This window comes from Phyllostomus discolor, chromosome 5 (genome assembly GCF_004126475.2).
Source record: "Phyllostomus discolor isolate MPI-MPIP mPhyDis1 chromosome 5, mPhyDis1.pri.v3, whole genome shotgun sequence".
NCBI classification, from domain to species: Eukaryota; Metazoa; Chordata; class Mammalia; order Chiroptera; family Phyllostomidae; genus Phyllostomus; species Phyllostomus discolor.
Window position 1 is genome coordinate 117,616,663 of NC_040907.2, and position 17,673 is coordinate 117,634,335.

At 44.0% G+C, this 17,673-nt stretch overlaps 2 protein-coding genes across 2 annotated transcripts in view; one reads left to right on the forward strand and one right to left on the reverse strand.

Annotated features, from left to right (window-relative positions):
- LOC114497544 (pulmonary surfactant-associated protein D-like) overlaps nt 1-17,673 on the reverse strand; it is a 90,020-nt gene that overhangs the window by 48,748 nt on the left and 23,599 nt on the right. Inside the window, exon 5 of the transcript XR_004903381.1 lies at nt 15,536-15,557. The gene's annotated coding sequence lies outside the window, so the exon portion shown is untranslated. The remainder of the gene's footprint in view (nt 1-15,535; nt 15,558-17,673) is intronic.
- On the forward strand, nt 12,784-14,060 carry LOC114497914 (mannose-binding protein A-like). Its single transcript, XM_036026751.1, has 2 exons — nt 12,784-12,853; nt 13,523-14,060. The coding sequence occupies exons 1-2, from the start codon at nt 12,814-12,816 to the stop codon at nt 13,894-13,896; spliced, it is 414 nt and encodes a 137-aa protein (XP_035882644.1). The 5' UTR covers nt 12,784-12,813; the 3' UTR covers nt 13,897-14,060.

Consider the following 17,673-nt stretch of genomic DNA (forward strand, 5'->3'; position numbering starts at 1 on the left):
CAGCTGTGGCCAATTGCGAGAGGAGCTAGAATTGGGGCTGCAGAGGAAGATTGGCGCTGGGATTTAAACGGAGGCACAGCAGCCATTGGACATCTCTCTTTTTGGGACCACGCCTCTGTTTAGGACTACACGGCTTTGGTGTCTTGGTTGGGACCATGAGGCTTGGGTGAGAGGACCATGAGGCTCTGGAAGTACTCCCTTTTGCCACGTGGAGGGTGCTGGGAGGACTGTGTGCATTTGTGGGGAACTTTAGTTTGTGTTATTTCAAATGAATAATAAATTCCTTTCCTTTTCATGAATCTTGGGCATTGACAGATATCTTTCCTCTGACAGCGGACATAATGAATCTGGGGGGTTCCCTTTGGGTAACAGTATATTGCCTTGGCTGCCCTTGCCCCCCCACCTTTTGTACTGTAACATTCACAGTCATGAAAGGCAAGGACCTACATCCAAGATTACTCTATCCAGCAAAGCTTTCATTTAGAATGGAAGGGCAAATAAAGTGCTTCCCAGATAAGTTCAAGTTAAAGAAGTTCATCATCACCAAGCCCTTATTATATGAAATGTTCAAGGGATTTATCTAAGAAAAAGATCAAAGCTACGAACAGTAAAATGACAACAAAATCACAACTATCAACAAATAAACCTAAAAGAAAAGAAACAATGAAAACAAAAACTAAGCAAACAACCAGAACAGAAACAGAATCAGAGAAATGAACATCACATGGAGGGTTTTCAGTGGGGAGGGGGGAAGGGGGCATAGAGGGGAAAAGGTACAGGGAAGAAGAAGCATAATTGGTAGGCATAAAATAAATGGGGAGAGGTCACAATGGTATAAGAAACAGCGAACTCAAAGAGCTTATACATACAACCTATGGACATCAAATAAGGGGTGGGGAATGCTGGAGGGTGGGGAGGTGCAGAGTGGAGTGGGGAAAAAGGGGGGGAAATTGGGAAAACTAATAGCATGATCAATAAAATGTACTTTAAAAGTTCATTTAAAAATTTTTTTAAATAATAAAATAGTGAGTCCAGAAAAAAAAGATGTTCAATGTCACTAATCATCAGAAAAATGCAAATTAAAACTACAGTGAGATATCACCTCATACCTGTCAGAATGGCTCTCATCAATAAATCAACAAGCAACAAGTGCTGGTGAGGTTGTGGAGAAAGGGGAGCCCTTTTGCACTGTTGGTGGGAATGCAGATTGGTGCAACCACTGTGGAAAGTAGTACGGAGATATCTCAAAAAATTAAAAATGGATCTGCCTTTTGACCCAGTGATCCCACTTATGGAAATATATCCACAGAAACCTAAAACACTAATTCAAAAGAACAAAAATACCCTTATGTTCATTGCAGCATTATTTTCAATCACCAAGATATTGAAGTAGCCCATGTGTCTGTCAATAGATGAGTGGATAAAATGACTATGGGACATTTACACAATGGAATACTACTTAACCATAAAAAGAAAATTTTACCCTTTGTGACAGCATGGATGGACCTAGAGAACATTATGTTAAGTGAAATAAGGCAGTCAGAGAAAGACAAATACCATATGATTTCACTCATATGTGGAATCTAATGAACAAACTGAATTAACAAGCAAAATAGAAACAAACTCATGGAGAACAGGATGATAGCTTTGGAAGGGGGTGGTTGGTGGATAGAGGGATTGAGCAAAAGGGAAAAGAACTCATGGACATGGGCAACAGGGTGGTGATTGTAGGGGGAAGAAGTATAAGGGAGATAAATGGCAATGGAAAAAATACAATACAAATAAATAAATACATAAATACATAACACATACATACACCCCCGTGTTCATTGCAGTATTATTTACAATAGCCAAGACCTAGAAACAGCCCAAGTGCCCATTAATAGATAAGTGGATAAAAAAGCTGTGGTACATTTACACAATGGAATACTACTCAGCCATGAAAAAGAAGGTAATCTGCCCTGGCTGGTGTGGCTCAGTGGACTGAGCACTGGCCTGCGAACCAAAGGGTTGCCAGTTTGACTCCCAGTCAGAGCATGTTCCTGGCTTGCAGGCCAGGTCCCAAGTCAGGGGCGCATGAGAAGCAACCACACATTGACACTTCTCTCTCCCTCCCTTCCCCCTTCTCTAAAAATAAATAAATGAAATCTTAAAAAGAAAAGAAGATTTTTAAAAAAAGAAAAGAAGAAGGTAATCTTACCTTTTATAGCAGCATGGATGAACATGGAGAGTATTATGCTAAGTGAAATAAGCCAGTCAGAAAGGCAAACACAATATGATCTCACTTATGTGTGGAATCTAATTAGTAAAATAAACGGACAAACAAAATAGAAACAAAGGTATTAATACATGGAACAGACTGACAGCTGTCACAAGGGGGGGAGTTGAAAGACTGGATAACTGAAGGTGAAGGAATTTTCCAAAGAACATATATTCATAACTTGTAGATAGAGACAACAGTGCAGTGATGACCAGAGGGGATGAACAGCGGGGGATGGGTAGAGGATGGCAAAGTGGAAGTGGGGGAGAGGATGGAAACATCTGTATTAGTGTCAACAATAAAAATAAAGGGAAAAACTAAAACAAACTCCTCAATTTGACACTGACTGCCATTAATGACCAGCACACTACCTGCCTTTTTAGTTTTACCTTCCTTCATTCAATTTCATATTGTTTCTTCTTGCAACAATAAATTGATCCTAATTCTCTGGACACACAATGATATCCATATTCCCATACATGTGTTTAGATTACTCCCACTTTCTGTGCTCCTGGGAAAGTGTGAGGTTTTTTGCTGTACCTGCACATACCCATCCCCTAAGGGGCTATTACCTCTTTAGCTCATGATCCTGTATTATTTGTTTTTTGATGTTGGGTTGAGGGTAGAATATGAAATATCTTTCCCAAATAGATAATTAATCATCTGAAAAAAATTGAATGAATAGTTCATGCTTTCCACCTTAGTTTGAAATGTTAGCTTTATCATAAAATAAATGGTTGGTTCTCCTTCTATGTCAGATCTATTTCTGGAGTATCATTTTCCTTTGACTTATTTGTGTTTCAAATACCAACCACTTTTAATTGCCACTGTTTATAGTGTGTCCTCATACTTTGTAGGCCAATCTTATGGGGAAAAAAAGCATCTTACTTTTGCTTTATTTTGTACTTCCCAAACTGCCTTAAGGTTGAACATCTTTTCATGTTTCCTGGCCATTCGTGTTTTTTCTTTTAAGGATATCCAATTCATATCCTTTACTCATCTGTCTATTATATGAGTTAAAGAATTCATTCATCCACGTCTTTCAATTTTATGGTGACTTTCATAAGAATGAAGTTTTAAATTTAGATGCAGTTAAGTGTTCAATCTTTCCCTCATTGGCCTTAAATTTTAATTGCTTGCTCAGAAGTTTCTTTCCCTGTTGCGCGTGGGTCACGGGCCAGCAGTGACCACGGAATGCTGTGGATGGCTCTCCGAAAAACACGCGAGAAACAAACATACATGCACAGAGACAGACTAGTTTCTGTGGGGAAGTAGGGACAGAAATGGCCACCCCCCCTAGTGGGGAGGGCCCTGATTTACCGTCCACACTTGCTTTTATTGGGCTCATTTTGCATAATAATTCAGGTAAAGTACACTACTTATCAGTGGGAAGTAAGGAACTATAGAAAACAAGGAACTCTGCAGGTCTATTGAGTCGGGGTCAAAGAGCTGTAAAACTTTGAGGAACAAACTTCCTCCTTGGACCCCTCTCATTCAACTGAGAGCATTTTAAACAAAGAAGGTTTCACAGTAATTTACATGTTCTTTCTTAGGCCTGATCACCCAGGGAATCCGCCCCTTCTCAGCCCAGAGCTGCACCACCCTGTCATTGTTTCAGGCTTAGCACGGGAACTAAGGCAATAAGGAGATTTTCTCCCAGATGATGAGAACTCAGGCTATGTCAAAGCCGAGAAGCAAGGGTCCTTCACCCCCTTCCGCTGCAGCCCTCCAAGTCCTTCTTTTGGGGGGGGCCTCCCAAAGTGATCGTGCCTGGCTTAGGTCATTCCCCCCGTGGGGAAGCTTACCCGTCTTTGGCTAACCGACCAAGCTTTTTGGGGTTCAGCAGCAGAAGCAGCATTCCTGCCAGGGAGACAAGCCCTTGTCTCCTTGCTGGCTTACGGTTCCAAGGGCATTCCCTTAGCCTTAGCCTAGGTGGGGGTTTCAGCCTCTGATACCAGTCAGGGCGGTCCCCAACATTTCCCCTTTCTCAAAAGGTGTAAAATTCTTCTCCATATTTTGTTTTGTTTTGTTTTTGTTTTTGTTTTATTTTATTTTATTTTTTTAATATATTTTATTGATTATGCTATTACAGTTGTCCCATTTCCCCCCTTCTCTCCCCTCCACCCTGTACCCCCCTCCCACCCACATTTCCCCCTTTAATTCATGTCCATGTGTCATACTTATGAGTTCTTTAGTTTCTACATTTCCTGTACTATTCTTGCCCTCCCCCTATCTATTTTCAACCTACATTCTATTCTCTATACCTTTTCCCCCTCTCTCCTCCTCCCACCCCTCTGCCGCTAACCCTCCATGTGCCCTCCACTTCTGTGGTTCTGTTCCTGTTCTAATTGTTTACTTAGTTTCTTTTGGTTTTGCTTTAGGTGTGGTTGTTAATATTTGTGAGTTTGCTGTCCTTTTACTATACATGTCTTTTCTTTATCTTCTTTTCTTAGATAAGTCCCTTTAGCATTTCATAAAATAAGGGCTTGGTGATGATGAACTCCTTTAACTTGACCTTATCTGAGAAGCACTTTATCTGCCCTTCCATTCTAAATGAGAGCTTTGCTGGATAGAGCAATCTGGGATGTAGGTCCTTGTCTTTCATGACTTGGAATATTTCTTTCCAGCCCCTTCTTGCCTGTAAGGTCTCTTTGGAGAAATCAGCTGACAGTCTGATGGGAACTCCTTTGTAGGTTACTGTCCCCTTACCTCTTGCTGTTTCTAGGATTCTCTCCTTCGTTTTTACCTTGGCTAATGTAATTATGATGTGCCTTGGTGTGTTTCTTCTTGGGTCCAACTTCTTTGGGGCTCTCTGAGCTTCTTGGACTTCTTGGAAGACTGTTCCCTTTGCCAGATTGGGGAAGTTCTCCTTTATTATTTGTTCAAATACATGCTCAATCTGTTGCTTTTCCCCTTCCGATTCTGGTACCCCTATAATTCGGATATTGGAACGTTTAAAGGTGTCTTGGATGCTCTTAATCTTTTCCTCAGTTTTTTGAATTCTTATTTCATCATGCTTTCCTGCTTGGTTGATTCTATCTTCCTTCTGGTCCACTGTATTGTTTTGAGACTCATATTCCTTCCTTTCACTATTGGCTCTCCTCCGCGTGTCTTCCTGCATCTGTTTTATGGTAATCTGCATTCTTTCATCTAAATTTCGTCCAAAATCAACCAGTTCCGTGAGCTTTCTGATCACCAGTGTTTTGAACTGCGCATCTGATAGATTGGCTAGTTCTTGGTCGCTCAAAAGGATGAGTCCTGGGGGACTGATCTGCTCTGTTGAAAACATATTTTTTCCCCCCCTGTCTCTCCTTTTTTTTTTCCAGTCTGGTTGCTCTTGTTACGGTGGGGGGGCGAAGCCTTAGGTGCTCACCTGAGCTGGGCACCCCAGTCGCTAGATTGTGACGTTATATGTGGGGGCGGGGCGGGAGCGGGAGCGGGGCGGGAGAAAACAATGGCGGTAGTTCCGTTCCCCTGGACTCAGACCCTTGTCTGGGCTTCTGGGCCACGAGTTCTGCCCTGGTCCACAATCGCTACCCCTCTGGGTCTGCCAGCCGCAGCTTGCGTATTCAGGGATCACCGCTGCCTTCTTGTGCGCCGGATGGCTTTTGCGCCGATTTCGCGCCAAACCTTCCCCCGACCTCCGCGCGCCGCCGACCCAAGCCAGCCCGGTGCCCACCGGCTCGTCTTCTCCTACCAGTCTGGATGAACGCGTCTACTTCAACTTCTTGGCTGCCCGACTTCCATTCAGATAAATCTTCTGCCGGATCTGGGTGTTATTCTGATAGTAAATTATTGTTGTAAATTATTGGTTTTCTAATCTTGGTTGTACGAGGAGGTACGGTACGTCCACCTATTCCTCCATCTTGCCGGAAGTCCCATATTTTCTTCACTATTTTCAATGTTTAGGTCATTAATCAATCAATCCACCTAGAGGGGAGAGAGATAAAGTATATAATGAGGTAAGCAGTTTCTCTGCCAACCGGGAGGCGATGGCAATACAGCATACCTGGAGGATAGAGAATTTAGCTGCCCCTGTCACATGTGGAAAGGGCAGAAAGGGCGAGTTAGGAGATAAATTTAAACATAAACGGGATCCGTAACTAGTCTAAGTTTACACACTAAAAATTAGTGGCAGAACCAGGGCTTAAGCCCAGGGTATCTACTCCACAGACCCTGTCCTGACTGCCGGCCCTGTGGTTCCACATGTCTGATCAAAAGGAACAGCGTTGTTTGTCACAGCGCCAGCAGAGCTGAAGTTCAAAAATTAGACTCGCGATTATTAGACGTGTGTGTAAGGCACCACCTATTTCCACACCTTTATCTTAAACGCGGCCAAGTGACACTGAGGGGGAGGGGGAGTCTACTCTGTAGATGATGCCGCCTGGGAGGGAGGAGGGAAGGGGAGAAGGGAGGGGGAGAGAGGAGCACAGGCCAGCCCCTTCCCCCGACTCAGCCTCCACTTCCACCCGAAGCAGTACCTTGCCGTGCATGCCCAGGGATGGGGTTGGCAGTGGGCAATGAGGCTTACTTCCAGAGGGGCAGTCTGTTCTGGCTCACCGTCATCACCCTCTCCTTTGGCAATTACACGATTAAGGCAGCAAGAGGAGCGAGCATTACATTCAACGCACTCAGAGCTGAGGGAGAGAAGACTAGATCCCAGAAAAAGGCACAAGTGCACTGGACTGCCTGCACCTTTCGCTGCTGCTGGAGACCCTGAGAAGCCAGGGTCTGTCCCTGTTTGGTGGCAGGAGCAGGTACTGTAATAGGGAATATAGAGAATATTCCCCATAAACTTGGCCTGAGGGAGGGAGAAACAGAGTACAGTTGAGAGTTACTTTGCATATCAGTGATAGCTGGCTAACTTCATAGTCATGCTAAATAATTTGCCTGCTGTGCTCAGGGAGATGGGCATGACTTTAACCCATGATGTAGGAGGAAGGTGGCTCAGTTGTTGCTGTACCTGCAGTAGAGCAAGAAAGAGGTTCCCCTTTGTCACCAGGCCAACCCTGCCTGGACTAACAATGGCAGCCAGAGAAAGGAAGAAGATAAGGGAGGGCTGGCAAGTACAGCAGGTTGTGGGAGGAGTTGGAAATGGGGTTATGGAGGAAGATCCTGGGCAGAGATTTAAACTCAAGTGTGAGGCAGCCACTCTCTCTTGACCATGTGGTTGGAAGGAAGTAAGAGAGCCATGAGGGGCATCTCTCTCTCTCTCTCATTAGAAAGGAGACAAAAAGCAGGATGTAGGAGCTGCGCTGAGCTCCCAAGACCATGTAGCTTGGGAAGCAAAAGCCCTCTTGGCCATTCTGGGAGCAATAGTGAGGGAAGAGACATGCTGTCTTTAATAAGGAATTAAGCCATATACTGCTGCTGTCATTGTGTCTGCTCTAGGTGACTCCAGAACTGCAAAAGACTTCTTTGCAAGATGCTGCCTTGCAGACCTAGACTTTACCTGGACTATTAAGACTTATGCCTTTTCTGAGTTTCACTGTGATCCACAATAACATGACACATGCTTTCCTGAACTATTATATATAGGTTGATGGCCACATATTTCAGATCCTGCACAGATAAGGACATGGGAAGCTTTTGAGACTTTTGGCTAGTAGCCTGGTGGGGAGTATGTGAAGTGCTGGGTCTTGTGAGAAAAGAGGGCTCCAGAGCTATTGGGCCCTTCTGGTGCTAATTCCCCAGTGGGGACTGGGGGGTTACATATATTCTTGGACCCTGTGGACCATCCAAAAAGCTCTCCTGTGAGGTTGGAAGTTTCTCCCACTGCCACCTCAAACCCCACAGGTTTTTACAGCCAGAGGCTTTTGAGGCTTTAGTTTCCCATGCTGGAGCCCTGGGTTGTGTGGTCTGTCTTGCTCCCCAGTTGTTCCTCCTGGTTTATCTGCATACAAATGTGGGACCACCACTCGCTGCCTTGCTCACCCAATCCTCCTGCCACCACCTTGCCATGCATCCCCTCTGCCCCAGCTGCTGGTCTCCGCCCCTCGTACCATTCTGGATGAATGTTTCTTCTTTAACTCTGTAGGTGTTGGATTTCCATACAGTTTGATTTGCTGGAAGTTCTGGTTGTCTTCTGTTTTTAAATTTGTTGTCCTTCTTCTGGTTGTGCAAGGAGGCAAAGGGTACCTACCTATGCCTCCATCTTGTCCAGAAGTCCTAAACAAGCTAGAGTTTCCTGGAGAGGAACAGAAACCAGCTTTATTCTTTCTCATTCCTCTCCAAATACACTCACCGTGTAGACTGTTATCTGTCTCCCACCCTAGGCCTGGATGAAATCTGAAGCAATTGAGTAGATTTTCCTTGTGACATTTTCCAGTCTAGTTCAATCAATTTACTAAAACTGTAAACTTTTATCTATTCAGAATGTCTGCTTTCATCAAGCAGGGCTTCAGGAGCCTGCTGTGAGGAAGAGAACTTATTTGATATTTCATCTCCCACCCTTATTTCCTATTAACTATCAGCTGCCTGTGGCCCTTGAGGGTGGTGGAAGCATAGGGGCAAGAGGACACAGTCTGCCTTGTGATCTGCTGATAGTTGGGCGCTATGGATGTTGCATACCAGTGTTGGCTCTTCTCTCTGGAGGTGTTCCCATTGGTTTTTAGGACATCTCTCATCACTTGGGATCTCCATTCTGCAGTTCTTCTGGTTTCTTCAGACACATCCTCCAATATGTCATTGCAGTTTCTCCTCAGAATCTATGATTAGGGGAAAATTCCTTTTTATTGAGTTCTCTTCTTCCATTTAGTCAGGCCTCTAGGCCTGGGTCCCTTTTAAGCCCACCTAAGTCCAGTGCCCTTACACAAGATCTGTATGGCTCATAGTAACAGCTTCTTTGTCCCACCACTGGGCTAAATCTGCAACTGCAGGCCCTGGAAAGGTAGATAAGATGTTTAGAGCATTGTCCCAATATGCTGAGGTTGTGGGTTTGATCTCTGTTCCAAGCACACACATGAAGCAACCAATGGATACATAAATAAGTGAAACAACAAATCAACTTCTCTCTTTCTCTTTCTCTTTCTCTTTCTTCTCTTTCTCTCTCTCTCATCTCTCTATCCTAAAATCAATTTTTAGAAATCACTAGTGCATGCTGTTCCCAGTGCAGCTATGTACCCATCAGGCAAAGTCAGCAGTCTTTCAATGTTTGAATCATGTTAATCCCTCCCCCCAAATTCCAGGGGACTCTTGTCATGCTCTCCAAGTGGTTCTGTTGAAGCTGTTCTTTGGGCTTCACTTGTGATAGGAAATGCCACAGCACACTAGTGCCTCTTTCCAGTGGCCTCTCCAGCCTCTCAGTGAAATCTTACCCTAGAGGTATGGTCCAGTGCATCAACTTACATTGTTGAGTTACTTGACACCTATTTTGTTCTTGGTTTGGAACCATTAATGGAAAACAAAGGACTCATTCACATCCTTCTAATCAGTTCCTTGAGGAGCAGAAGGAAAACAAGAATGGAGAGGTTACGTCACTATTGTTGTTTCTTCTTTTGATCACTGGTCACTAAAAAAAATAAAATAAATACTTCTTTTCAATTATGAATGAATAAACTTAAGTGAGTGAATCAATATACAAAGACATGTATTAGTTGGCATTTTCTTCAAAAGAGTTTCCCTTTTTACTTATTTTTATGTCTAGTATTGGAGATATCAGCATGAATTTTTGAATTATTTTTTATTTAATATGTTATAAAACATTTATACTATTATTTATTTGAATGCTCAAATTTGGCCAATGAGAGCAGCTTTGAGGTGGGGTAATCTCTGGGTGGCATACAGAAGAGATCCTGGCAGGAGAAGAAGCAGGAGCTAAAATCCTACTAGCCCCAATGTGAACAGAAATTTTAAGAGCCTGGGTTCTGGATGGCTAAATAAATAAATAAATAAATAAATTCTCACAGTAGAAAATTTCAAACAAAAGAATAGAACAAATTAAGGTCCCATGAGACCACAATCAATGGTCGAAGAAGTTGTTGTTGTTGTTGTTGTTGTTTTTGAGGCTCTGAGCCCTGCCTCGGGGTGTTCTGGGTCCTGAGCACTCAGCAAGGGCCTGTCTAAAGGGACTTTAGACAAAATGTATGACAGGCTCTTGGAGCACAGCTGAGGTTCTGAGGGTAGGTGGAACACCAAAGTATAAAATAGGGATTTCTATGTGAAATGGAAGAATGGATGTCATAAACGAGCTCCCACCAAGAAATGGGTGTTGTGGACCTCACATCACCTGCTATATTTTGTGTCTAGATTTAGGGCCCATAGGAAGGGGAAGAAGAGGGAGACAGCCTCAACTGGTCCTCAAAACATGGAGTTGAGAGAGGAGCCAAAGCTCACACAGGTAATGAACTTGCCCTGGTGGGAGACCCCCAGGAACAGAGCTAGTTTGTCATGTCCAGACCCCATAGGCTCTCATAGAAACTGCCTAACCTTATACCTTGTACCACAGGGGCACTTGAAGCCCAGGGAGAGCAGGCTCCTGTTATAGTCCTCTTGCATCTACCTTTGCTTTAGCACTGAACTACTTCTAACACATTTTACTTGTCTGTCTCTTCAGTAGCCTGGGAGTAACTCAGAGTCAAGGGTTGTGAATTCCCTTCTGTGTGTGCTGTCTTGAGCATAGGTCCAACACACCAGAGGTGGTAGCGAATGTTGACTAAATGAGATAAGATGAAATTATTTTCCTTGACTTACTCCACTACCAGGTAAGGACCATGTTCCAGTTTTTATCACTTCCTGTTCTTCTGTGACAGTGTCCTGCTCAGAAATAAAATCCTGTGAAGATGCCCAGAAGACCTGTTCAGTAATTGCCTGTGGCATCCTGGTCACCAATGGGTCTCCAGGCAGAGATGGGCGAGATGGGCCCAAAGGAGAGAAAGGAGAACCAGGTACAGCAGGCTGGTCTGACTTCTTAAATCTCTACTCCCAAGAAAAGACTGTTCCCTATGAGGGATCTAGCAAAGAGCCATGAGCAGGCTCACCTTCCATTATGATGGGTGGTGAATAACAGAATAATTCCTGTACAATTTCATTCTCTCCAAAACAAAAATGCTTCTGTGGTTCTTCTGGATCCCACCTTTCCACACGGGAATTAATGAGGTGTGGTTGTCCCTAACGAGGGGTGTCCTGCCTGTCTGGGTGGCTGGTCCTGGGATGCAGGAGGATCTTTTGTTTTCAGGTCACCACTACTGTACTGGTGGTTTCTGCACTCGTGTGAATCTGGTACAGGGCATTTGATAGAAGAGAATGAGCAACAGCCACAGGGTCACATTTCCTTCATCTTCCAACAGGGCAAGGGCCCAGAGGCTTGCAGGGTCCTCCGGGGAAAATGGGGCCTCCAAGAATTCCAGGAGCTCCTGGATTAGCAGCACTAAAGGGCTAAAAAGGAGATTGTGGAGGCAGTTCAGGTAAGGACCTCATCCCAGCACAGTGTGGGCTAAGGGAGACCCAGAGCCCTGGAAACTTGAGGGCCAGGGAGGAGGTGACCTTTCTCTTGCTGCCCCACTGGCAGATGTTCACTTCTGCTTCCTGACCCAGCACTCTCATTCCTCCCAGTCTTACTTGGGGCCTGAAGGGATTCCCATGGGTGCCTGAGTACAGACTTCCCACGCCTGTCAACCACCCCCTGAGCAGGCCATTGCAGAACATGGACCCCTGCTCTTCTTCAGCTGGAACAGTGCAATGTGATGCTCCAGGATGCGAGGGAGGAAATGGGTCCTCTAGGGTGTTCACTTTAAGTCTATTGTCACAAGAGTGGCATGAAAATGGACTGCTTCATAAGAGCCCTGCTTCTATACAGTAATTGATAAAGTAACTAAATAAAGTAACTAATTCAGAGTGAAATAAAGTATTTATATAGGCAACAACAAAAGTAATGACCTCATATTAATACATGTCCACTGACCTATCACAATAATAAAAATATTAAAGAATTTGTGTAGAATAAGAAATAAAAGAGAATGAAAGTAACCTATTCAATTGGAGGATGGGTTAGGCTTTTTTTAAATTCCACCCAGGGATATGTTCATTGATTTTAGAGAGAGAGAAAGAGAAACAACGATGTGACAGAGAAACATCATTCAGTTTCCTCCTGTAAGTGTCCCAGATTAGGACCAAACCCACAACCTAGGTATGTGCCCTAATAGTGAATCAAACCCGCAAACTTGTGTTGTAGGGAATGATACTCCCACCAACTGAGACACCTAGCCAGGAAAGCACTTTTATGATAAGTAAATATAATATTTCACTTTCAAAAACTACTTGAAGACAAGGACCCACAGCTATTGTTTAGAAGTTATTATTATTATTACTTTCAGAATTATAATTTACAAAACTAATGAATTATGTTTGAGAAGCAGGATTACAGTTTTCCTTTCTCTACTTTTTTTCATATTTTTCTGGAAAAATAATCTTTTCCAGAAAGCTTTTTTTCTGGAAAATTAAGCTTTTTCCCCCCAAAGTACAATGCTCACCAGTTAAGGGTTTTGCTCAATAAACACCTTTCTTCCTATTGCTTTTCAGTTGCTGAGATTACATTGGCTGATTTAGAGGGAGAGATGAGGCATGTGAAGTCTCGACTGTACCACATGACAAAACGTAAGCCTTCTTTCTGCACACACTGTATTCCTAACTCTTGCCTTTTTCTTCAGACTGCTTTAGGATTTCAGGAGTGTGGAATGGAGTTAACATATCTGAATACTTATTCTATAATAAGGCCTGGGCTAGTTTTGCATTTTCTCATAATATGGTTTCATTCAATCCTCTCACCAATACTGTTTGTGGGTATTATACCTATTTTATTTACAAGTGACAGAAAACAGTCTAGTATTCATAAATAATTCATCCAACAGCACACAGCTGAAAAGCAATAAAGGAAAGATTGCATGGAGGTTGGCTGACTCAAGAATCTTTGCTCCTTCCTCAGCATCCACTGTACTCAGATGGCTGTCCATGTCTCTTTCTTATCCTCGTGTCTAAGCATGATATCAGGCCCAAATATGTTTTCCTATGTTCACCTGCACCAGCCCAGTTTATAATGCATGGACTGTCTCAAGGGTAGGATATTCCAGGAGAAACCAGGCTTTCTGCCAGGGCCTTGCTCCACCACTGAGGAGCTCTTCCTTACTAGGATGTGACCTCAGGTGATCAGGAAGTTGAGCACTGCCTATTCTTCAGAGACCTCAGTACCCAGTCAAGGGCCCTTGTGCCTGCTATACTGGGCTGGCCTCCAAATCAAGTCAAACCCTCCCTCCTTTGTGATTTCAGTACAAATATTCTCCTTGGGCAAAAGATCTGGAAAGAAGCTCTATGTGACCAATGGTGAAAAAATGCCTTTTTCCAAGGTGAAGGCTCTGTGCAATGAGCTCCAGGCCACTGTGGCAACCCCCAAGAGTGCTGAGGAGAACGAGGCCATCCAGCATGTGGCTGAGGACACTGCCTTCCTGGGCATCACAGATGAAGTGACTGAAGGCCAGTTTGTGTATATGACAGGAGGGGGACTGACCTACAGCAACTGGAAGAAAGATGAGCCAAATAACTATGGCTCAGGGGAGGATTGTGTGGCCCTTCGAACAGACAGACTGTGGAATGATGTCTTCTGCTCTTCCTCCTACCTAGCTGTCTGTGAATTCCCAGCCTGAAAAGGCATTCCTCAACCCATCCTTGGCTCTCTGCAGAGCTCTCTGCTGCTCTACAAGAAAATTCAGTGATGGTTTTCTCATGCCCAGTGTTGATTCATCCCTTCGTGGGGTTGGAAGGAAAAGGAAGTGATGTATTTGATTGTGGGATGAGGAAGTGAAAAGTGGCTGAAAGTGGGACATGAAGGTTTCTGGTCCTGCTTGTGGCAAAGGACACCCTCTGTCCTGCCTAAGAGCACAGCTTTGGGTCACAGTCAACCATGGAAAGGGCCCAGGCTAGCCCTCTCCTTTCCAGTGAGGACACTGCAGACCCCCAGAGAAGCCAATGCAGGGCCACATGGGTGTCAGAGTCAGCAGCAGATCTCAGCCTCCAAAGGTTCCAATTCCTGTTTGTCCAAGTGCCACCACTATTGATGCCAAACTCTCCTACCCTTGGTTCCTTCCCATGGCTAGCCCAGCCCTATCTATGACACGGGTACTGTCTTTAGTTGTTCATGAGCTGCACCAGAACACCCTTCACCACCAGAATGTATCACCTGGCAGTATGCAATCACAATCTTAGAACTTCCAAACCTGTAGAGAATTTTTATAAAAGTTTATTTGAACCAAACAAAGGATACTTGAAGCAAGACAACAGACCCAGAAAATGCTTCTCAGAATGACACTTTGCAGGTTCTTTTATGCATTTGGAGTTAAGGAGGGAAGGTAAGGAAGATTACACAAAGGTGAATGAAAGCAAGGTGGGGAATGGATTACAAGATAGTTAACAAGATTATGTGTCCTCTTGAGGGTGTTTTCTCTTGAGGGGTCTGAAAACAGGCATTTCAAAGGTGTGTTACCCTGGATGCCCAGAAACAATGGACACAGCTTGCTTAAGACTAAGGTAAACCTTTTACTAAAAATGTTACATGCCTCAGTGTGGCTATTCACCATGGCCTTCCCTCTTAGAAATATATGATCACAACACCCTGCAAAGATACTTTCCATAGAATGTTTTCTTCCACACCAATGTAGGTGACAGTGATTAGTCTCAGGAATCTGCTCATCCTGCCCAAGTGGCTATGATCTCCTTATAGTCACTAGGGTGGTCTTGAGGAAAAAAGGACAGCCTTCCCTTCCTGCATATTTTAGGAAACTGATTTGACATTGTAGCACATGCAGCATCATCACTGGGGAGCCCAATGGTCAGGCAGACTCCTCACTACCCTCTTCACAGGGCACTATTGGTCTCAGGTCCTCCGTGTTCAGTACCCCCTTCCTTCTGTGACATCCTCATCCCATTATAGATCAATGGGTCCTTTATTGGTAGAGACAGGAGGAAAAACTCCCCAAAGTGAGGTTCACACCCTGTGGGTCACCCAGTCAGTAACTCAAACCTCCCTCTGAGCAGGATTCTGACACTGTAGGCCCACAGTCCTGCTCATGACCCTGCATGTCTTTGAGCAATCTCTGGGTGGTGGGCTGAGATTCTGCAGAGCCCATGCAGCACACTGTGGGGAGAGACTGGATCACAGCTCCAATTCTATGCCATTCACAATATGAGATTTGGGAAATGGGCCCTTCATGAAATATGTTTGTTAAAATTCATTTCCACTTTATTTTTCTCTGTATCTCATCTAACAGGGAGAGCACCTCATACTTAGTAAGTGCTCCATGAGTATTTGTTGAATGGGTACACTCATTCAAAAATTCCCCAAATGGATGAGGGGATAGGATAGCGAGGAGTGCACATACGGAGAGATCTCTTCCAGGTGCCCTCCTGCTGCAGGCCTGCCAGGACCAGAATGAGAGTTGGATTGGGACATGTACAAGCCATTAGGGCTACAGGGTGAGGGTGACAGGACCTGTGCCTTTGGCCTCTAGCATACCTAAACTGTCATGTCACTGAATTTTTAACCCCACAAGTCTCTTTTGTTAACCCCTGCACTTGGGGTCAAGACAAAAAAAAATTTGTTATGCAGAGCAGAACAATTCACTATTTTCAATTAAAATCCACACTGCTTACCAAAGGAATGGGAAACTGCTTAAAGTGTAGAGGCACCTATCAAACCATGCATTAAGGCAAATAGAAAATGGAAAGACCACAAACTTACCAAGAAAAGAGGACACACATAAGATGACTCAGAAAAACAATTACTGCAACCAAGAATAAAAGTTACACCTGAATTTTCTCATAGCCAAAAAAGCAATGAGAACACAGACAGGTAACCAGTACATTATTCTTCTTATTTTATGTAAAGGGGAGCAGTGAGCATGGTCTACCCTGAGGGGAATGTCTTCTTTGTATATACTGTGCATAGAGGACATTATCTTCAGCCTATAAATCTGTAAAAGACGCAGTCATGTACTTCACATGGATGTTTCACAGTATGTAATGATCACCCCCTCAGTCAGGGAAACTACAATGAAAATCTGCAGGACACACTCAGATTCTTCCATTCCCCTTGCAGGTTTCTCCTTGGCCTGTTCTTACCGTTCTAGCACCTATTATCTTTTCAGAGCTCCTCTCTCCAAATTTAGCCACTTGCCATTGTTCTCCCCTCACCTAGAACTGAGGCAACTATCTCCCTGTATTCACTTATTAACTCTTATCAGCAAGCAGTGGGACCCATGCAAGTTAGCTCAAGAGGATGTGACATTAATCTAAAGATACAGGATTCCACTTTCAGCCAAGGTGGAGGCATAGGAAGATACACTGTGCCTCCTCACACAACCAAAAGAAGGGCAATGACAGATTTAAAAACAAAAATCAACCAGAACTGCCAGAAAAGTGAACTTCATGGAAGTCCAACAACCAAGGAGTTAACGAAGAAACATTCTCCAGATAGGTAGGAGGGGTGGAGACAAGCCGCTGGGACAGCATGCAGCTAGGTGGTACCTGGTGGAGTGGGTGGTCCCACATTTCTATGCAGATAAAAATGGAAAGAACAACTGGGGAGCAAGACAAACTGCACTGCCCAGGGTTCCACTGCAGGGAAATAAAGCCTCAAAACTTCTGACTGAAGAAGAACTGTGGGGGTTGTGGCAGCAGAAGAAACTCCCAGCCTCAGAGGCGAGTTCATCAGAGAGACACACAGGGTCCTAGAATATACACAAACCCACCCACCTAGGAATCAGTGCCCAAGGGCCCAATTTGATTTTGGATAGTGGAAGAAGTGACTGAAAGCTGGCAGAGAGCTGAGAAGGCAGCATTGTTCCCTATTGGACCCCTCCCCCACATACAGTGCCACAACACAGCAATGTGGGTTGCCCTGCCCTGGAAATACCTATGGCTCTGCCCCTTACTACAACACAACAGGCACTCCCAGACAAAACAATGGCCCAAATGAAAGAACAGATCAAAGCTCTAGAAAAAAATACAACTAAGCAATGAAGAGATAGCCAACCTATCAGACACACAGGTCAAAACACTGGTAATCAGGATGCTCACAGAAATGCTTCAGTATGGTCCCAAAAGGGAGGAAAAAGTAAAGGCTATGAAAAGTGAAATGAAGAAAAATGCACAGGGAACCAACAGTAACAGGAAGAAAGCCAGCACTCAAATCTAAGATTTGGACCACAAAGAAGAAATAAACAATCAACCAGAACAAAATGAAGAAACAAGAATTAAAAAAAAAAGGGGGAAAGGCTTAGGAGCTTCTAAGACAACTTTAAACATTCCAACATCTGAATCATAAGGGTGCCAGAAGGAAAAGAACAAGAGCAAGAAATTAAAAACTTATTTGAAAAAATAACGAAGAACTTTCCCAAGGAAATATATTTCCAGGAAATAGAGGAAGC